Source organism: Myxine glutinosa, chromosome 10 (assembly GCF_964187855.1).
Source record: "Myxine glutinosa chromosome 10, kmMyxGlut1.1, whole genome shotgun sequence".
In the NCBI taxonomy this organism is placed as follows: domain Eukaryota; kingdom Metazoa; phylum Chordata; class Myxini; order Myxiniformes; family Myxinidae; genus Myxine; species Myxine glutinosa.
Window position 1 is genome coordinate 83281417 of NC_136270.1, and position 23121 is coordinate 83304537.

The 23121-nt window shown below is 42.7% G+C and overlaps 2 protein-coding genes across 3 annotated transcripts in view; one reads left to right on the forward strand and one right to left on the reverse strand.

The window, feature by feature from the left end:
* Window positions 1-3332, reverse strand: part of DHX35 (DEAH-box helicase 35) — a 70099-nt gene extending 66767 nt beyond the window's left edge. The window contains exon 1 of one of the 2 annotated variants that reach the window (XM_068126633.2): window positions 3065-3332. In XM_068126633.2, the coding sequence (XP_067982734.1) occupies window positions 3065-3104 (40 nt within the window). In that variant the 5' untranslated portion in view covers window positions 3105-3332. The remainder of the gene's footprint in view (window positions 1-3064) is intronic. The other variant, XM_078785826.1, reaches the window with a different exon arrangement.
* A 472-nt stretch (window positions 3333-3804) lies between these two features.
* On the forward strand, window positions 3805-22781 carry C10H16orf87 (chromosome 10 C16orf87 homolog). The gene is made up of 4 exons (XM_068126631.2): window positions 3805-4039; window positions 16058-16154; window positions 18955-19161; window positions 21299-22781. The coding sequence occupies exons 1-4, from the start codon at window positions 3971-3973 to the stop codon at window positions 21418-21420; spliced, it is 495 nt and encodes a 164-aa protein (XP_067982732.1). The 5' UTR covers window positions 3805-3970; the 3' UTR covers window positions 21421-22781.
* The last annotated feature ends 340 nt before the right edge of the window (window positions 22782-23121 follow it).

A 23121-nucleotide genomic window follows, 5' to 3' on the forward strand; every position in this document is an offset into this window, starting at 1 on the left:
CAGAACAACGACGCCATCTGCGACCTGGTGAGGGACAAGCTCATCAGGGACCTGCTCGCCCTCGTCCTGCCTGACGAGCACCTGGACCCTGCCCCCCAGCAGGGACCCCAGCCCGGCTCGAGCAGTACGGACTACCTGTTCGCCATGGAGGAGGGGCAGCAGGAGGAGAACCTCGAGGAGAAGATCAGGGAAGAGGTCAACAACTGGTCGAGGAAGCCGCTGAGGGGGAACCCGGGGCTCTCGCCCAATCTCTTCCCGCTCGAGTTCCGTGATGCTTGGGTAACTCTATTTCTCAGGCATAACACGCCGCTCCCGAGCTCTGCCTCGGTCGAGCGCGTGTTCAGCTACGGGTCGGACATCCTCAGGCCTAAGAGGTCGGCCCTGGCTGCACCGAACTTCGAGGCCCTCGTCTTCATGAAGGGCAACCTCCAAATCCTCAAGAAGGCCCACGAGGTGGAGGAGGAAGACGAGGACTAGTCAACAGACTGCTAGTCTGTTGACTAGTAGACTCTCTTGTCAAAGAAAGGACGGGCAAATTGATTTTTCTTTAATGTAACTTGCATATATTAAAATTATATTTAAATTAACTGTAGAGTAGAGTAGAGTCGAGTGGAAAACTTTATTTCAATAAATTTTGAATAAATTTTATTTAAATAAAAATGTATATTTTTGATCTTAAAAGCTTTGTTTGTCTTTGTAGTAGTTAGAAATGGCTATTTAGGCTTAAAAAGCATTAAATTCCCTTTAGAAACGTCAAAAATCGCTTTAAAAACGTCGAAGCGCTTTTAAAAAATCGAATCGAAGCGGATAAGCGGATAACCGGTAAGCGGACTAAGATTTTCGGCCACTGAAGCGGATAAGCGAATCGGACTACACGGGCTGGCGGAGCGGATAAGCGGTAAGCGGACTTAAAATTTTCCGAATCGCGCCCACCTTTAGTCAGAAGCAACCTGTATGGAGAGATCAGTCAAGTTTGAGCGAAGGCCCCGGATGTTTGAGGTCCATACCGTTAATGAAGAGGAAGGGGGAGCATCGGATACAGAACGGGGGGGGGGGGGGGGGGAGGGGTAGGGTAAGATGTGGAAGAGGAGGAGGAGGTAGGGAGAGCTGTTGAAGGTGTGTCAGAGATTTCAGAATAGCTTGGAGAGAGGGAAGAATGGGGTGGACAAAAGGTTTGATGGTGATTGGGTGAGGCACAGTGAGGTGTTATTTGAGGGGGAAGAGCGAGGCAGAAGGTTGGGGGAGATGAAGGTGAAAGTTGGAAGGGGCAAGAAGCGGGGAGGACGCTTTGAGGAGGAGGGGTGAGAGGGGAGTCTAGGAGGGGAGGGGCAAGGGGGTAGATTTGGAGGGGAGGGGTGATGGGGTAGATTTGGAGGGGAGAGGTGATGGGGAAGTTTTGGAGGGAAGGGGTGATGGGGAAGATTTGGAGGGGAGGGGCAAGGGGGAAGATTTGAAAGGGATGGGTGATGGGGATGATTTGGAGGGGAGGGGCAAGGGGGAAGATTTGAAAGGGATGGGTGATGGGGATGATTTGGAGGGGAGGGGCAAGGGGGAATATTTGAAAGACTACTATTATTATCACAATTATTCCCACATTATTATGTGGTTGGTCATGGAAATTTTTTGGCCCAAACCTTTCATGAACTGGCTGGTGAAGCCTGACGTTTCACCAAATGTGGCAGGAATTAGCAATTTGTTCAGGGTGTCGGCGGTTTACTAGTCTACTCTTTGGTGAACCTAGTCTACTCTTTGGGAAAGACACCATGGAATTTTTTACCGTCTTCCAAATAATATGCCAGCAGATGGGACACCCAGCTGGACATCCATCTGACGTACGGCAAACTTTATGACACAACATCCTGCCCGTGAAGCACCATCTGACAGTTTGCAGTCTGATCAGGAATCTGACCCAAACTGGACAGCTCAAAGATAAGTGCAATACTTCTGTATCATCTTGTCGGACATTGGAGGAGAGTATAAAAGGGGAAAATGGGAAAGCAAGAAGGAAACAAATATTTAAAACAAATATTTGTTGGAAAAAAATATTAATTTTATCATGACCTTGACTGGATGTTTCTCATTCAACCCCAAAACAGATCATGCTAAGGTGATGGTGGCGGTAGTTGGTGTGCAGCCTGTGGCTGCTGGTTGCATCATTTTCTGGGGGTGTGGCTGTGCTGCTGATGCAATGCCCCCTGCCCCCCCCCCCCCTTCCCCCATTACCAGTAAGCTGGTACTCATGTTGCAGATGTCAGAAGGATGACAGGCTGAGTCAACCCACCTGGTGTTAAATCAATGGCATGACAGGGTCTCAAACTCAGGACCCTGAGATCTCAAGTCAGCCACCTCAACCATTAAACCAATTTTCCTTATATTTTTTTTAATGGAATTTTATTGTTTGAATACAGGTTGGCCCAAAATAGAGGACTTATTTGGGTTTCTTTGAACACACGTGATAATGTAAAACAAAATGTTACAAAGGTTTAACCAATGAAAAACAAGTCACAAGTACCACTGGTTCAAATTGGCATCTCAGTGGATATACCTGCATCTGCTTTCATCAGTGGCATCACGTGACCAGCACGTGACAACAGCGCAACCGCTTCCTGGGACGCGGTGCAGCCTTCCCATTGGATAGAGACATCTCCCCCGTTCACAGAAACCCTGGGCATCGCATCTTCAAAGCGACGTCTCTCGATGAGAGCAATTTCGTTGAGAAAATTCCAGTCCCAAGACCTTTTGATAATTTTTTCAATACCGTGCGGAATACGCTGTATACTAATAGTAATACTATAATAGTAATAAAGGTTTACGTTTTTGGCATCCACAAACAAGTATATTTACGGTTGTTTTTACAAAGACAGCCATAAAGGACATTCACGATTAAAAGCGGAAGGCAATGCGAGGTCGAGCAGCACTCGACTAGGTAGGCCTATACTATTGCCATAGGCCTCCATAGATGCATCATTGAAGAAACTAGCTCCAGAACAGCGCTGCGTCGTCAAAGCAACGTACAAAGGAAACCGGTCACGATAATAATGATAATATTGTAAAATCAACACACCTGGCTTCCAAAACTTGGGCGAGAAACTTCCTGATTCCATTAATACACGGGTGTGGGTACGGTGTGGTACGGTGTGGGTACTCCAAATTAGCAACAAAGCCCCTTTAATTACAAGAATGAAGAGCACCAACACAGGATGCAAAGCATCGACATTTCAATCCAGCAGACACGTGACAATATCAGAGATAGTCTGGTGTTTTTACATCTTTTTTCTTTCAATCATGCCTGCGGTGCACACTGCACATCCAGGTTACAGTGCCAACGTGGTACTGGTAAGTAAGAAGAGACGTCTAATTAATAGTACAACATCAATTGTGTCCAAGCTCTTTCGTGGCTACTTATCAAAAGTAGCTTCAAGACATTTCAAACGGCACTCTATTAAAGCTGCAGCCTACTATACACCGCCCAAAGAGCACCGTGCTCGGCAAAGCTACGGGCGTGCATATAGTCGATTATACAAATCGATAAAGGAGATAAAGGAAGTGAAACACAAGGCAAATGCTGGGATATAGCTGGAATGTTTACCACGTCGTGGAACACACCACGATATCGATGATAAGCACTAAATATTTGTGACGTGTTTTGCCAACTTTAGGAGCTCGTAACACGTTTGCATTCTCATATTTTTAAAATGTAGTTGCGATTAAAGCGTTAAAAAATATTTTATAATCACCCGTTGAGTGGATATATTCAAATACCGTACACAACTCTCCAATAACAACAACTGGCACGATACTCGCACTGAGGCAGAAGTGAACTTTGACCCGCTATTATATACATTTATTTGCATAATTACGTGTCATCGTGTCTGAATGCGGTCGAGCTGACATTAGAACTTTTCATCTGTTTGAAAAGTTTCGCACTCGGGGGTTGGAAGTGTCACATTATTCGGGGACACAGCACGCGATGTCCGGGGGTAAAGCAAAGAAATCGACAAAGACGGCGACGAAGAGCTGTCCACGCTGTGACTCGCAGGTACACGCACTCTTACTGTCTTATAGACACCGAGCTACCTGGACACGAACACCTGTCTGTCACCTGTGCTTGGGAGTTTTGCGCTTTTGGCGATTAAACGCGAAAACGAAAGTATTTTGGAATTATATATGAATAATCAAAAGTAGTTTTGTTTTGTAGTTTCGATGGCGTGAGTAGTTTTGACGTTGCCGTGATAAATATTGTGACATTTATAGGAAGTACAAGCTGGATAGTGTTGTGTAATATCAAAAGGAGGAGGATTATAATAATGGAATGCTTGGTAGGGAAAGTAGGGGGAAACTTGAAACATGTGGCTGGAGGGGACAGTGGGGTGGCTGAGGGTCTCCCTGTGATGGAAAATTTGAACATATATGCGTATGTAATATATATATTTTTTTTTTATGACCCCTTACCATACCATGATGAATTATTTACAGTAAAACATTGAAAGCTCTTTTGATCTATGTACATGACATTGATTTGTGTACAAGTTTGTGTGCTCTAATCGTGTAAATGCATTGTTAATATCATATTAATTAATTGACATATGGGAAAATTACATGCCCAGAACTTAAATTGAACCCAGGCCCCCTGGTGAACAGTTCCAACGCTGGGATCGCTCAGATAGCTCAGATGGCAGAGCTCTGCTACGGTACGGAGATGGTGTTTCCTAAAAAAAACACCCAAGGGGGATAGGAAAATTTATTTTTCTACCTGTCCTAGTTACCTTCTCATGCACATTGGTCCTGTGAAGAGGTTTCCTTGCTTCAGGACTAGGTAAAGGTTTTGCCAGGTTTTTTTTCCTCTTATTTTTCATTGTAGCCCTTTACAAATTAGTGGCTTTCACCCTTGATTAGGGTGACCTTCATTTTTTTTTAAATCATACCTAACAGTTCTTGCTTGCAAGCTACTTACTACATTTCCTTCACTCCCCTCACCCTTTTCCTGTTTATTTATTCCTTCACTTGAGTCCAACTATATACTTTGTGACTTGCTGTCACTTATTTGTCATACAAAGTGCCTTCAGAAAGTATTCACACCCCTTGACTTTTTTCACATTTTGTTGCGTTTCAGCCTGAATTTAAAATGGATTAAATTGAGATTTTTTATCACTGATCTACACATAATATACAATAATGTCAAAGTGGAATTTATGTTTTAGAACTTCTTACAACATAATTAAAAATGAAATACAGAAATATCTAATTTACATAAGTATTCAACCCCTTAAGTTAAAATACTTTGTAGAAGTGCCGTTGGCAGCGATTACAGCTGTGGGTCTTCTTGGGTATGTCTATATCAGTTTTGCATATCTGGATTTGGGGAGTTTCTCCAATTCTTCCTTGCAGATTTGCTCAAGCTCTATCAAGTGGGATGGGGACTGTCAGTGAACAGTAATCTTCAAGTCTTTCCACAGATTCTTAATGGGATTAAGGTCTGCGGTTTGGCTGGGCCACTCAAAGACTTTTACATTGTTGTTCTGAAGCCATTCCTGTGTTGCTTTGGCTGTTTGCTTGGGGTCATTGTCCTGTTGGAAGGTAAATCTTCACCACAGTCTAAAGTCTTGTGCGCTCTGAAGCAGGTTCTCCTCAAGGATTTACCTGTATTTGCCTCCATTCATTCTTCCCTCTATCCATATAAGTCTTCCAGTCCCTGCCGCTGAAACGCATCCCCATAGCATGATGCGGCCACCACCATGTTTCACTGTAGGAATGGTGTTAGATGGGTGATGAGCTGTGCTTGGTTTCCACCAGATGTAGTGCTTTGCATTCAGACCAAAAAGTTCAATTTTTGTCTCATCAGACCACATAATCTTCTGCCTCATGCTCTTAGAGTCTTTCGCGTGCCTTTTTGCAAACTCCAGGCATGCTGCCATGTGCCTCTTTATCGGGTTTTTTTTTCTTGTACAAATTTCTGAAAAAAAATTCCACTTTGGCATTATGGGGTATTATGTGTATATCAGTGACAAAATGTCTCAGTTTAATTCATTTTAAATTCAGGCTGCAACACAATAATTTTTTTTGAGATTTTGGCCTTCCACCTGTGTGTAGCATGGGTGCCTCACTAGTTGGACAATAAAAGGGCATATTTCGCAGCTTCCTCGATTAATGTGTGTATCCTAATATCAAGTGAAGGAGGAAGGTGTGTGATACTTGCATGCTCTACTTACTTAAATAAACATACATAATAATTTTCGAACATTATTTATTACAACTAATCTATTTGTCCAAATTGAAAAAGACTTTGCATTTCACAAGTCATAAAAATCTTGTTGACATGAACAAGGAAAGTGGAACAAATGAGGATTTTCCACCTTTCAGCTGCTTATGTCTATGAACAACTTCTGTTTGTAAACCCTTTTTATATCTAACTTGAGTGTGTCTCACTGGAATAGAGTTGAACCCATTATATATACACACGGCATAACCCCATTTTTACCTTATGAGCCTTTCCTTTGTATTATGCCATGCATGGGTCATTGTTGGACCACGTACCCACCGGCTATGCCAGAGAATCGCCAAATAGTTTTATACTAGGTCGAAGTTGAAAATGTGGGCGCAAACAGTCGCATGACCATAATTTCAGCCCAACCAATGGTTATTGGCATGTCGGCAGCTTTTCTCGCCAAGAATGACAGACTAAGATGGCAACTCCACACTGACTCAAAACAATTTATAAATGAAAATAATAGTGGTACTTTATACAACACACGTTTCAATGATTTCCTATAACATAGAAGAAGAACAAAAATGACGAAAAATTAGCAAATGATCACATACAATACACACTTGACAAAACATTACCCTCGCTTATGACCACTGGCATAGCGAGGGTTGGGGGGGGGGGGGGGGGGCGAAGGGGGCAGACCCCCCAAGCGGCACTTTTGGTTGGCCAAACACCGCCAACACCGCCCTGAGATGCCCGGAGACGTGTTTTTTGAATGAAACGGTTTTAGCAAATGAACACTTTTTTAGTAGTCGGAACTGCTGCAATACTCAATTCTGCAGTTTAAATTTTGAAAATCAGTTCAGGTTAAGAGTTTGTACAGCATATTGCATTTAAGTTTTTAAACATGTGCGGAAATTAAATAAAGGCACGAACACTGCCCGGAGAAGTCCAGAGAGTTGTATGGAGGTGGGAGTAGAGGTGGGAGCGGGATAGGAGGATGTACAGTCGTGGCCAAAAATATTGGCACCCTTGCACTTTTTTCAAATAACTCACAATTTTCTCTAAAAATAAGTTGAAATTGACAAAAGTATTTGGTCTCCACAATTCTTTATTTCACTGTTAATATTACAGAACCTTTGTTTTTGATTCAGAACTTAATATATCCTTTTAAATCAGAATTCAGAATTTTACATTTTAAAATCAGAATTTTAAATCAGAATTCCTGGGTGCATTTTGAAGTGTGTTGGGGTCATTGTCCTGCTCCGCAGGTTGGTCAGATCGATGAAGAGAAGGACAAGTTCTGGTGTGCGATAGAGAAGCTGATGGAAAACGTGAAAGATGAGGAAGTTGTTGTGGTAGAAGGAGACCTAAATGGACATGTGGGAAGGAGTATGGATGGTTTTGAGGGAGTTCATTGGGGTGGATATGGTGTGAGAAATGGAGAAAGTGAAAGGATTTTGTAGTTTGCTGATGGAGCTGATTTGTTGATTTGTAATACTCAGTTCCAGAAAGGGGATAATAAGCTTGTTACATACACGTCAGGTGGGTCGACGACAACCTTTGACTTCCTGATGGTGCGTAGGCGAGATAGGGGGCACCTCCGGGACACAAAGGTGATCCTGGGGGAGGAGGCTGTTTCACAGCACCACTTGGTTGTCTGCGACATAAGTGTGAAAGGTGCGAGGAGAGCTCGGCGGGTGAAGTACCAACAGAGAATGAAGGTGTAGAGGTTGAAAGAGGTGACAGTAAGGGAGGCATTAAAAGAGAGGCTGAGTAGGGTAGAGGATGAGGTTGGTTGAGCTTGAAAGTGGTTGGATGTCAATGAAAGATAGTCTGTTGGGAGCCGTTGGTGAGGTATGTGGATGGACAAAAGGACCACCGAGGCACTCGGAAACATGGTGGTGGGATGATGAAGTTGGAAAGAGGATTGACGAGAAGAGGAAGAAGTTCAAGGAGTGGCAGAAGGCGAAGGGTACGGGAGCAGAAAAAGCAGAGCATGAAAGTTATAAGGCAGCCAAGAAGGCTGCAAAGAAAGAGGTAGCAAAGGTGCAGGAGGCATGCAGGAAAATGTTCGGAGAACGCTTGGATTCGGAAGAGGGTCAGAGAGCGGTATTCAGGATTGCAAAGCAGATAGCGAAAGAGAGGTGTGATGTGATGGGGGTGAGTTGCTTGAAGGATGAAGTGGGACAAATTGTTGTGGACCAAGATGGAATTAAAGGAAGATGGAAAAGATATATGGGAATGCTGTTGAATACAGAGAATGAATGGGATGGCAACATAGAGAGTAACCCAGTTTTAGGACCGGCAGAGAAGATAACTGAGAAGGAAGTTGAGGAAGCGATAAAAGCAATGAAGAGTGGAAAAGCGGGAGGGCCGACGGGAGTTGTGGGAGATATGTTGAAGGCAGCAGCAAGTTGAGGTGTGAAGAGAATGACAGAGATCTGTAATCTGGTGGTGAAAGAAGGCCGCATTCCAGTAGATTGGGAACTGAGTACCCTCATCCCTCTATACAAGGGGCAAGGTGACCCTCTGGAGTGTGGCTCGTACCGAGCGACAAAGTTATTGGAGCATGGAATGAAGGTATTGGAAAGGGTGTTGGAGAGGAGGATAAGGAAGAAGGTGAAGATCGACGAAATGCAGTTTGGATTCATGCCAGGAAGAGGAACGACAGACGCGCTCTTTATTGTGAGGCAGTTGCAGGAGACGTACATGGAGAATAGGAAGAAGTTGTTTCTTGGGTTTGTTGATCTGGAGAAAGCATTCGATAGGGTTCCACGCGATCTATTAACAAGGGCATTGAGGAAGTTAGAAGTAGAGGAATGGTTGATCAGAGTAGTGATGGCAATGTACAAAAGAGCGCGCACAGCTGTAAGGACGAAGGACAGGAACAGTGGTGAGTTTGAGGTGAAGGTGGGAGTGCATCAGGGTCGGTACTAAGTCCACTACTATTTGTAGCTGTGATGGAGTGCTGGCTCAGAACGTAAAGGAGTGTTTACCGTGGGAGTTGTTGTATGCAGATGATCTGGTGTTGATTGCGGAAAGTATGGATGGACTGAAGGAAAAGATGAACAAGTGGAAGGAATGTATGGAGAGAAAAGGTCTGATGGTGAATATAGGAAAGACGAAGGTGATGGCACGTGGTAAAGCATGTGGTGAGGTGGAAAGAACTGGGAAGTGGCCATGTGCTGTGTGCAGGAAGGGTGTCGGAATGAACTCCATTCAATGTACAATGTGCGCTGAGTGGGTTTATCAAAAATGTAGCGGTCTGAGAGGGTCATTAACCAGTGTGGCAGCTACATTCAAATGTAAGGTGTGCACAGAGGGAGCTGCAGATGGAGGAAATGTTGAGTTGGATCTTGGAGACGGCGTGAAGCTGGAAGGTGTGAAAACATTTTGCTACCTCAGAGACATGCTGAATGGAGAAGGTGGATCAGACTCGGCAACGGTTGCTGGAGTGAGATGTGCATGGAAGAAGTTTAGGGAACTGAGTGGCGTGCTGATGAGGAGGGGAGTGTCATTGAAGGTTCGGTGCGAATGGTTCTGTGGATGTGCGGAGTATCGTTGAGAGAGAGGAAGACAAATGATGAATTGTGAAAGATGATGGGAATAGAGCCTGTGATGGATGCTGTGAAGAGGAACAGGTTGAGATGGTTTGGTCATGTGTTGAGGAAGGATGAAAGTGACTGGTTGAGAAGAGTGATGGAAATGAATGTAGAAGGAAGTAGAGGACAGGGAGGACTGAGAAAGACTTGGCTAAAGATGGTGGAAGAAGAAATGCGGGCAAGGGGTTTAACAAGGGGAGATGCATAAAATAGGGAAAAATGGAGAAGATTGTCCTGGGGACCGCAAGGCTAACCCCCGCTCTAGCAGGGAAAATGGCCTTAAAATGCATGTTGTTGTGTTGTTGAAAATAAAAAGAAATGGCATGGACAAAATTATTGACACCCTCGACTTAATATTTGGCATCACAGCCTTTGGACAAAATAACTGCAGTCAAGTGCTTCCGATAGCCATGAATGAGCTTCCTACACCTCTCTACTGAAGGTTTCGTCCACTCTTCTTGTGCAAACTGCTCCAGTTCTCCCAGATTTGAAAGGTGCCTTCTCCCAATTGCAGTTTTCAGATCTCCCCACAGGCATTCAATCGTATTTAGATCTGGACTCGATGCTCGCCACTTCAGAACAGTCCAGCGTGTTGTCTTGAACCATTCCTGGGTGCATTTTGAAGTGTGTTGGGGTCACTGTCCTGCTGCAAGACCCATGACCTTCGACGGAGACCCAGCTTTTTGACACTAGGTTGAACCTTGTGCTCCAAAATGTCTCAGTGTCTCGGTAATCTCCTGATTTCATGATGCCATGCACACATTCAAGGCACCCAGTGCCAGCGACAGCACAGCAACCCGAAAACATCACTGAACCTCCTCCGTGTTTGACTGTAGGGAAGATGTTCTTTTCTTTGAAGGCTTTATTTTGTTTTCTGTTAACATAGAGATGATGTGCTTTACCAAAAAGCTCTAATTTGGTCTCATCTGTCCACAGTACATTCTCCCAGAAGGATTTTGGCTTGTTCAGGTGTGTTTTGGCAAACTCCAGTCAGGCTTTCTTAGCAGTCGGGTCCTCCTGGGTCTCCTACCATAGAACCCCCTTTCATCGAGTTGGCGACGGATGGTGCGAGTTGAAACTGTCGTACCTTGTGTCTGAAGGTCAGCTTGAATCTGTTTGGCAGTTGATCGAGGTGCTTTCTCCACCATTCGAACAATCCTTCGCTGCAATCCTCAATCAAGTTTTCTCTTGCGGCCACCTCCAGGGAGGAGGTGGCCTTAAACCTTAAACTTAAACCTTAAACCTTAAAGGCCTTAAACTTCCTGATAACATTGCGTACAGTGTACACGGGAACATCAAGGTCTTTGGAGATGGACTTGTAGCCTTGAGATTGTCTATGCTTGGCTACAAACTTGTGTCTGACTTCCTCAGACAATTCTCTGGTTTCTTACTTTTCTCCATGCTTATTGCGGTACACACAGTGACACAAAACAGCAGAATGACTCCTTTTCTCTCTTCAAACTGGTTGAATGAGTGATTTTTATATTGCAGGCATCTGCAACTCACCACAGGTGAGTTCAATTCCAAAGTAAAGGAGAATCACCTTTTTGAAATCTAATTATTTCTAACAACTTCTAAAAGGTGCCAATAATATTGTTCGGGCCATTTTAGGATTTCTGTGTGGAATAAGCTAAGATTTAGTAATTTTTTCAGCTTTTCTTGTTTTGTTCCATTGCAGACCAAAGCAGTACATATGTGGATACCAAAAGATTTTTAAATTTCAACAATTTTCTGGAAAAAATGGTGCATTATTTGAAAAAAGTGCAAGGGTCCTAATAGTTTTGGCCACGACTGTAGGTCCCTGTACGGAGAGAGTCCCGACATGGTGGCCTGTTCGTTCCTTTATTTAATTTATGCACACGTTTTAAAACTCAAATGCAATACGCTCTACAAAGTCTTAATCTGAACCTAATCTCAAAATTGAAACAGCATAATTGAGCTAAACAACAGTTCCAACTGCTAAACCACAAAGCATCTGAAAATGAAAAGCTCGATCGCATCCGTTTGTATTTATACTTCTTCTTCTTCCTCCGTATGCTCAAAATAACGAAAAGAGTTAAAAATATATATATACAAAATGAAAATTGATGATGTTATGCAGCCTTGACCTCGGAGCTTTAAATCTAAAAAAACAATCGACTCCTACCTTTTGATTAGTGAATCAATTTATTGACCCAATATGCAAAGTCTTCAAATTCCAGTTCAATGGGATGAAAATTGATGATTTTATGTGACGCTGACCTTTGTCTTTTTGACCTTTTGACCAAATTGTTAATTTGCCTTCTCCATATTCGCATAATAAGTCTTTGGTGAAAATTTGATTACAACACTCAAATGGTTAAAGGTTGTGGCCCGGACACACACACACGCACACACACACACACACACACACACACACACACACACACACACACACACACACACACACACACACACACACACACACGTGATTGCAAAACCCCGTCTCCTGTTGCACATGGGACGGGCTAAAAAAGTGTTCATTTGCTGAAAAAAAATCTCTCCGGGCTTCTCTAGGCGGTGTTTAGTATGACCCCTTTTGGGGGGCGGCATATTTGTTTTGTTGCATCTCTCATCTATCGACACTTCTGAGGACCATTTTCCCAATGGCCCCGCCTTCCGCTTGCTGACCAATAGTTGTGGCTAACGATGTCCTGGAGAGATGGGGCGGACAAAAAGGAGCGAGTGGCATGCCGGGAAACTAAACTCGAAGACAAGGCAGCGAATCATTCATGGCTCATATGACCTCTGCTGACAGAGACGTATCTACGACCTCCACCATTTAGGGGTAGTCCGTACCCTCCACGGGGGCCCCAGAACCACGGTTTGACTTTTCCACTTCCGCAATTGCATTTATGACTTGCGGCGCTTGGTGCGAGTTCCAACTACGTAGCGCGGCTCATCTGGAGCCATCAGCGTGGCTCAGTGTGAATCTTCTCGTACACCATATGTAGGAACTCTGTAACTTTGGGGTACTAACAGACCCTCCACATGCTACGAGCCGCCAAAGTAGGTGCCACGTTCAACTTTTCCGCTCGTGGTACTCGGCACAGTTTCCATCTATTTAGTCTGATTTACCAGGGCCCTCAGCATGGGTCGGTGGATATTGTCGCGTATGCTGAACACGTATATACGGGCTCCACAATTTGCGGGTACCCCGGGCCCTCAGTAGTGGCGCTACAGGGTGCCAAAGTATGTCCCACGATCACAACAACAACTGCACATTTAGTAAGCAAATGACCATTTGGAAAGATGGAAAACAAAAGTGTAACTGTTTACTTGTAAATGTACTGCACTTAATTTGATGTGTAATAAAGTCATTTCATTAGACTTTGTGTTTAATGAAGCATGTGAGTTACGAGGGGGCGGCAATTTGATATCTCGCCCCGAGCGTCATTTTTCCTCGATACGCCACTGCTTATGACCACATAATCATACAACTAAGGGCTTTAGCGGGAATGGCAGGGTAAAAGTAAAAGCAAAGCAAAGGAAAGCATTGGGCAATAAAGGAACAGAGAGAGAGATGCAGAGATGTGTTGTGCTTGCACTCTTTGGTGTCCGTGTGCTGCTGAAGCTGTCCAGCATGCAGTTTTGTGGAGTCCACTTCAGTTTACCCAGCCCCTCAAAGCTCCCAATCCAGGTCTTCAGGGGTAGAAGTTGCTGAGGCACTGCTCACAAACTCCTCAGGCCTTCTCCAAACTAAGGCATTCCTTTTGGAGGGGAACCCAGGCTAGGCTGACAGGATAGCTTTGTGGTATGCACACTCGCCTCTGAACTTTCCTGCCTGGGTTGGAATCTGGTCCCAGCTATAAGCTGTCGTCCTGTTGTGTCGCATGCAGGACGAAGCATCGATGTGTGTGCCAAGCGCCCCTCAGATAGACATTAAAACTGGGCGTCTCCTCTGCTAGCATTAGTTGGCTAGTCCCACAGTGTCCTTCGCAAAGACTAAGCAAGCTCTAGTCGACTCCCTGACCAATTACAGATTACTGCCCTAACCTACTGGGGGCAGCGCCATTGCTGCGGCAAAGCAGCCACGCCCCTCAGCAACTGCTGTTACCTGCAGCTGTGTGCTACATACATAAGAAGAAGAAGAGCCAAACTGAGGCTCAAGTAAGGCAAGCTGAGGCTAACTGAGAACTGAGGCACACCCCTCTGTTATCCTGCTTCTTGAAGACTCGGGCTAGCCGTGACTCACTCACCCCAGTCGTCCTTCTGTAGTTTGTAGCACTCTATGTCCCCTGAGGTGGTGAGATGGACCTCAGGATGAACAACGCAGAATTATTTTATAAAGTAAACGTAATAATGGGGGAAGTGGAAAAAAGTTAGAACCAGATCTGTGGGAGAAGTGGTCACTAAGTTATCCCCATTAAATGTCATCTACATGTGATTGTACACAAAATAACATCCATGTGTGCTCAAACATCAGCTACATAGACGTGGCTTATGTACAACAGAATGGATATTTTCCTTTCCATGCACACTTCAATATACGATCAGATGAAATTCGTGTTTTTACATGATAAATAAAATTAGTCATAGTCATATACCAGTGGAGTCACAGTCATGATGCTTTCTTTTCCTTTGCATTGCATTCTCCACATTCTCCGAATAAGTCACTGCCTTGACTTGATGACATTAATGTCATAAGGTATTGTCGCGTTCCCGGGATGAACACCCCTGGGGACGGATAGCCGATCGAGCTTTACACTCCAAGGCGTTCAATCCAATGGCGATGTGAATACGCGCGGGGGATGAGGGAGGCAAAGCTCTTACCTGTACGGATCCCACGGACATCCTCAACCCTGGTAATCAGTTCAAACTGCCACAGCATTTTAATGCAAAAATTCCGGCTTTATTAAAAGAAATGCCGGGAACAAAATAATGCACGGTGAACTAAAATTCCTAATTGAGGGACCCTCCATACGGACTCGTATACAACACAAGGGTTAAAATACCTGGAAAATAATGCGTGTTTGTTTTTGTACTCAGCTTTGAGCGGCTCTTGAACCCCGTCGGGAATCGTCACAGCCCCCTCGCGTCCTTGCGTGGGAAAACACGCCTTGGCACGCAGTCCGTGCATGGGAATCAGGCCTTAGCGCGCTGTTCGTTCACTCCAGCCATGCTCATCCTCATCGTCCGCTTCACACAGCACCGACGTCTCTCAGTGCACCCAGACGACGCACAGCCAGCACCGACGAGCCAAGGAAAGGACAATGCAGTCGCTCGAACCGATGAAAGCCAGGGACCACGAAGACAAAATGTGTGACTGCGTCCGCCTTCCACGAACACCAGGAAGCGAGAGGGAAATGCTCGTAATGGAGACCAGCCCGGAGAGAGGTAAAATGTTTGGACCCAAGTCTTTTGTATCCATGGCTCTTACATCATCCGATGACGTCAGCGCACGCTCCAATCAGCGAGACCATTCCCTTGCCCTATGGTACCGGACCAATCACTGCTCTTAAGGGCGTGGCCTCACACACCTGCCTGCTTGATGTTGCGATGTGGTGGCTGGCGGCACCGGCGGTATTGTTCAATGTCTTGGTTCTGGTTATTAGTCCCCTACCGGTGTTCACCGGAGGGGACTATAGGTTTGCACTCTGTCCCTCCATCTGTCAGTCTGTCAGTCTGTCATGCAAAGAACAGTTTTCCGGACTTTTTGTCTAAACTCTTAATGCTAATGATTTCAAACTTGGTACATGGTTTCCTCATGATAAGTTACAGATCAAGTTCGAACTTCACGACGTTTCGATCATTTTTGACAAAGTTATGGCACTTTGAACTTTGGGAATTTTCCGAACAGTTTTCCGGACGACAGACTGCCGGTAGGGGACATGTATTGCAGCGCAATACTCAGAATGCTTGTTTTATTTAGTGTTATAATGCACGCCGATTGCTTGGCTTGGCTATGTGTGTATAGTGCATAAGGAACAGAGGAGAAATCACAGAGGCAATTTACATACAGGGAATTTACCATTCATCCCTAACTAATTAATATAACCCCACCCCTCGTCATGGGGAAAAAGATACACTTGCGTGACATCCGGTCTAACGGATTCCCTACTTATGTACATGGGGGTTTCTTCTTCCTCATCGCGACATTTGGAGCACACTATACTATACAATTCTACATGGACTTATGTATTGCATTGCCTACCCCCTATAAACATAACAGTATGTTCTTCATTATTTTGCTGTAAATCAAGAATGAACAGTTGTTGTTTGTCTGTAGGTGCCAGTGGCTTGTAAGTCTTGTACTTGTGGAAATGTCTTCATCAGTCGCAAGCTGTTGGGCCAAACACAGGCCGAGAAGGTACCTCCAGTCCCAGGTACTGTTTACCATCACCTTGCAGCAAAAATGAGGGGAGGGATATTTATAATGTGGGTCTGTGATATTTTGAAGGGTCTGCGTCTGTGTGTGTGTGTGTCTATATTATCATAACGAGCAGGGCTACCCTGCGTTGCCAGGGGATAAAAATTGAGAATTGACAACCAAAAGGAAATGAGGACAAAAAAAATTTATTTATAAACTTGTATTTTCCTAAAAACATAGCATAATACATACATACACAAAAAATAATAAGACAAATGAAATAGCTTCATGCAAGAGCCTCTTTGTAAACAATGCTCCTGGTATTAACGCTTTCTAGTGCAAAGTAATGTAAATGCTTTTCATTGCCTACACGAGAGCATTCAACATAAAGCTGCTCATGAGCAAAGCACGGAGTTGTCAAGTTTAGTCTAACCACCTGTAAAGATTGTCCTTGAGCCTTGTTAATAGACTTTGCAAAGCTGAGTTGGAGGGGCAATTGAAGTCTCTTGAATTCAAAGGCTGTGTCAGTTGGGATGATAGGTATCCGAGGCAGAAAAACATCTTCACTTTTGAAATTGCTTTCGAAAGGAAATATCTCAACAAAATAATGCAATTCTCACAGTTTTGAACTCAGGAGGGAAGTACGAGGTAGAGAAAGTGAGAAACTCAAATTTGCCTTTGGGGTGTGAGGAGGATGGGAACAAGTAACATGGAGGCCACACTTACAAACCGCCATAATAGTTAAATAATTGAAATTTTAATTTAGCAATATCATCATTAGCCATGGTCATAAAAAAGAATTAGCTTATGTTCAACAGGAGGTTCAATTTGGTCTGTGTGTCAACTTTGGTGGCAATTGACCCAGTAGTTTGGGCGTGATTGGCATTTCAAACACACACACACACACACACACACACACACACACACACACACACACACAAATACACAGGAAATTACTTTTATTGATAAAAAATATATCGTAAAATAGAGTCCAATGATTTGACGAGACTTGACAGCTTGTTTCAGCTTTAGCAAAGGATGAAACCATTTCATTTTGGTCCTTGTTGTAGGTTGCAACACAGCACTTCATGGGATCTATAAAATGAGATAATATGAATGTGATCTGTTTATCTTATTTTTACTATTTGAATTTTTGTTTTTGTTTTATTTTCATGTTATCCTAGTAGTAGGGTCAATATACGAAAAAAACTCACCTAACCCCCAAAAAATTGATACAAAAGGTTTTTCAATGGATTCTGGTACCATTGGGCATGCTAAATAACATACTAAAAATCTAATAACATCTGACTTCCGGAAAGGGGTCATTTTCAAGATGGCGTCCAAGATGGCCGCCGGGAGCTTAAAATGGCCATATCTCAATTATTATTCAACCTAGAAAGGTGGTTTTGGTGTCTAACCCTAGGTTTTAGGGCCCAAGGAATCCAATTGAATCAATAAAATTACCATCAGTTAATTATTTATTGACAAGTCCAAGATGGCATCCCAAGGTGACATCCTGATCCACTAAAATGGCTCTGTCGAATAGTAGTCAACCTAGAGAGATATTTTCAGTGTGTATACCTAGGTTTAAGGCACCCAGGAAATCATCAAAATTACTTAAATAAGCACAAAGTAATCAGGTAATCCAGTAAGCCAGGTTTACCAGCCCATTCGGCATTTGTTGTCTTATACAGTTAGTCGCTATTCATCGTCATCCTCCGACTCCTCTGGAAGAAACTTGTTATGTGGATTGTCACATTCTTCAAGTTGGCACGGTCCACAGGCAGTAGTAGCACATGGTAGTCCATATCGTCTACAAGAGCAGCGGAGTGTCTTGCAGGCAGTGGAGCAGTTACAATGAATGACCTTCAAGAGAAAGTTGTGTACATTTCTTTAGGAAATGTCTAAAAAATATGCATTTTGTTTATGCATACATGTACCAAATAATATACTTATTCCTTTTGAGATGAAAATAAATTGTTTGTCAGATTTTTCAGTCCCCCCCCCACCCCCCCCCCCCCCTCCCCCTCCCCAATATAAAATAGTCTGTCCCTTGCTATAACCTCTCAAGCATTGTACAAACCTTTGTCTGTAATGATCACTGAATACTGTGGACTGGAGTCACAGGTGGCAGTGGTGTAGACACATTACACTCTTATCTCCAATCTGAAACACACACTTGGTTCATTAGCTGGTGAGTCGGAGGATGACGATGAATAGCGACTAACTGTATAAGACAACAAATGCCTAATGGGCTGGTAAACCTGGCTTACTGGATTACCTGATTACTTTGTGCTTATTTAAGTAATTTTGATGATTTCCTGGGTGCCTTAAACCTAGGTATACACTATACACACTGAAAAAAATCTCTCTAGGTTGACTACTATTCGACAGAGCCATTTTAGTGGATCAGGATGTCACCTTGGGATGCCATCTTGGACTTGTCAATAAATAATTAACTGATGGTAATTTTATTGATTCAATTTGATTCCTTGGGCCCTAAAACCTAGGGTTAGACACCAAAACCACCTTTCTAGGTTGAATAATAATTGAGATATGGCCATTTTAAGCTCCCGGCGGCCATCTTGGACGCCATCTTGAAAATGACCCCTTTCCGGAAGTCAGATGTTACTAGATTTTTAGTATGTTATTTAGCATGCCCAATGGTACCAGAATCCATTGAAAAACCATTTGTATCAATTTTTGGGGGGTTCAACCATATATTGACCCCTCTATAGTGATGGGATAAGCAAATGTAGGAGGACCAAATTATAAACATGTAATAATTTCATAAGATGATTTTTATTATTCATCAGAGGTGAAGCTCGAGGCAAAACGACGGAGAACAGAACGGACAAGCCGAGATGGACCAGAAATCAGTGTGTTGAAAGCTGCAGAGAGTAGAAAGGCTGGGTTGGCTCGGACATCAGGAGTGACCGAGGGCCCTTTGCATTCCGAATCAGCGCGGCGAAGAAGAGGGCGACCCAAGGGCTCCCCAGGAAAGGGGCGGCTTGAAGATAAAGGTGTGTGTCCTTTTTTTCTAACTAAACCTTTTTGCACACATACATACACACACTGTTTTACCTGGCCCTGGACCCACACAGCAACCTCATTGATGAGCAAGGATATGGATATATCCTGAAATCAAATAAGAGAATGTCCAATGAGACAAAAAAAGGTGACACATCTACTTCACATGGATGATTTAAAACCCTTTGCACTAAATGACAAAAAATTGGCAGAACAACTCAATTTAGTGAAACAGTACTCTGATGACATTCAAATGCAATTTGGCTTGTATAAGTGTGCCAAATGCACATTCATACAAAGTAGACCAAAAAACCGGACAACATAAAAATTGACACAACTACAACAATACAGGAACTAGACAACGAAGCATCATACAAATGCCTCAGAGTAGAAGAGGGCCACCAAATATGTCACAAACAAATGCGTAAAACAATTACGAAAGAATATCTGTGGAGAATGAGGCTGATCCTGAAAACATACCCATCTCCAAGAAACAAAATCAAAGCCATAAACCAACTCGCAATACCAGTATTCCAGTACAGCTGCAGAATAATAAACTGGCCACAATCAGAAATCAATAAACTGGATATAAAAACAAAGAAACTCCTCACCATCCACAAAATGTTTTACAAAAATCAATGCATCACGAGAATGTTCCTGCCGAGACGAGAAGGAGGTAGCGGCCTAATGGAGCTCAACAATGGTGCACAGAATGACAACTGTAGGATTGGCCGAGTACATAAAAAGTGCAACAGACTGCCAAATCCAATTTGTAAGCAAATATGAAAACAACAATCCAGAGAAGGTATCCCTAACCAACCCAGCAAAAAAATTCCAAAGGCAGGTGCGAATGGAAAATGTCACATAAAAACCGAAACAACAATCAATTTTGCCTGAAAAATTGCAAAAAAGAAGAAAGAAAAATACAAAACTAAATATCAACAGATATACACCTGGGAAAACAATAAAAGAGCATGAAGGTATAAAAAAAAGAGTTGGACAGATTGGGAGTAAACAAAGAAGACTCTTTTGAATGGCTAAGAAGAGGTCAGCTCAACTGCGATGGAGAACAAATCATTACAAATGCCCAAGACCAAGGACGCTACAGCAATGGGTTTAAGAAAATGGTGGGACCGAGTCAATCGGACAAGCATAGGTTCTGCAAGGTGGAATCAGAAAGCATGAGCCACCTCCTCTCAGGATGTAAAAATTCATGTCAGAACAGCTGTACACCCAAAGGTACAACAAAGTATGTCGAGTAATCCACTGGCACATCTGTAGAAATTTCAATATTCCAGTACCAGAAAAGTCATGTAAACATGAACCAAATGCAATAATTGAGAACAAGGAATTAATGCTCACGTACTAGCACTCGCTGATTATCCTATCGCGCATAAACATAAAAAACAAATCATACTGACCAAATATGGGACTTAGGTATAAAAAAAACAAAAAACGATATTGTTAATTGAGGTTTCAGTTCAGAGTGATTTTGGTCTAAACAACACTGAAATCATGAAAATGACCAAATACCAGGATCTCAAAAGTCAAGTGAAAAGATCCCGGAATCTGAAGAGCGCCAAAATTGGACCAGTGATAATTTCAGCAATGGGAATGATGAAGAAGAACCTTACAGATATCTTACAAACCATCCCATGGAATATGAATACAAACGAACTGCAGTTTGAAGCTGTCCGAGGCTTGTTGACGATCCTGAAAAGAGACCTCGGAACAAAACTTTAAGAACAAGAAAACTTCACAACTTTGTCCATGAATCATGATCCCTTACTGAAACGGAGGTGGATACTTTGAGACCTGGGAGGATTCCGTTCCACCTTCTGAAATCCAAATTATGGAGATAGCAACCAACGATACACACACACCACACTCATGTTTCCTTGTAAATTATACTTTGTTTCAGGCTTGTTTTATTATGATTATATCCTTGGTCATGTTGGGAAGCAATTAGCTGTTGCTACTTTTCTAGTTAGTTGGTGTATAGCTACTTACATTCATCTTTTTAACTTGCAGAATGTATTCATTGTGTTTTTCTTTTCATAATTGCATGTTTATTTATCATCTCCATTTCACTGTCTCCCTCAAATGTTTGAAACAAATCATTGTTCACAGTGGAGAGAGTTGAGAAAGACTATGACGTCTATGCCAATTTGTCAGAGGACAAGGCATTTGTGTTTGCTGTTGCTCTTGCGGAAATAAACCGGAAGATATTGAACCAGAGACTCCTACTTTGATGTCATACTCGGTTTAGCAGAGACCTTGGCAATGCTAGCCATTTGCACCATCATCACACTGGCCTGTGCTCCAGCAGTATGCATCATGTTCCAGCAAGGTGTCCTTTTGCACAATTGCACCTGCAGGACTTTTTGTATATTTACATGTAAACAATGCTTAGTGGTTTTACTGATGGAATGTTGCAATGCTTATGCAGGAACTGCCAATCATAACAATGACAAAATGCTGTGCTTAATCTAAACTCGCGTAATAAAGAAAAGTTATTATCTGGTTACGTTCATGACTCCTTGACGGGAGCATATTTTACCTCTAATCAATGTATTTTTGTCTCAAGGCATCGACAGCGGCCTGCCAAAGTATTCACCCCCTACCAATAATGCCACATTTATATTAATTACGAATTATGTAAAAACCATTTTTCCAAATGAACTTTTTATTCATAAGAAAAAATCCTTAGATAACTGGGAGAGATTGTGGGAAAGAGAAAAATATAACTCCTTAGATAAGTGGGAGAGATTTTTATTTATTTAGTTAAACCGCTAATTACCTACAGATGAAACCTATTACACTTGTGTTGTAAAATTTCAAACAAATAATTTGCTCGTTCAAGTGATTTATGGTTAATTAGACAAATGGTTCGAATACTTAGTTTGATTTGAAATTATCATGAAATAAGTTCAGGTGTCATACAAATGGGAAAACTTTGGAGGGGCTGGGGGGGGGGGGGGCAAATACTTTTGCAGGCCACTGCATGATTATACGTACAATGTAACACTTGAAAAATATTAAGGACAGAAGACCATGGCAAGTCTTCTTTTTAAATAAAAATTATTATACCTAAGAGTTTCTGTTGTTAAGTTTGAGAGGGAAGATATTGATTGGGCAAGTTAACTTTTACATCGATCCTGCAATCAAGAAAAAGTTTCTGTGATTTATATTTATTTATTTTTTGATTACTCATTATACATTGAATTGTTAGATTATTATTGATCTGATGTATGCATAAGGCTTTGCATGAGTGTACCAGAGAAGGAAAATTAGTTCATGTCACATGGTGGGACATGAAAGGGAGATAATTATTACAGTTGCCCACATTCAAGGATCGATAAGGTTTGTGAAAAACCACAGTTATGATTTTTGATTGATCAGGCACTTGAAAGCATTTTATTGCCTATATAAAATCGATGCAGGTTCTTGTAAATGTGTATTGCATTAATGTTTGTGCACCTGACTTGACCTTGTTTTGTCATTTTGGTGTGGAACAGGTGCTAATTTTAATCTTTGAAAATGTGCCTGTCTTATTTGCTAAAAAAAATTTTTATAATTATTTCCCCCCAAACATTAAAGCAAATGAAATTAACTGCATTGGTTGGCTGCATTTTTATTCATTTAAAAGTCCTTATTAAGTACGTGTAATGAATGGCTCAGAAGCAGAATGCAAAAGATGCACAGTATTGCTTACCAGGCAAGGTGATTGTGGTTCGTGTGCAGTCTGTAGGTGCTGGTTGAAGCATTTTCTGGGGGTGCGGCTGCCGCTCATGCAATGCCTCTCTATAACCACTCATCTGGTTCTCATTTTGCCAACCTCGGAAGAATGACAGGCTGAGTCAACCCACCTGGTGTTAATTCAACGGCCGAGAGGGGCTCAAACTCAGGACCCTAAGATCTCAAGCCAGCAAGTTAACAGTAAAAAAAACACC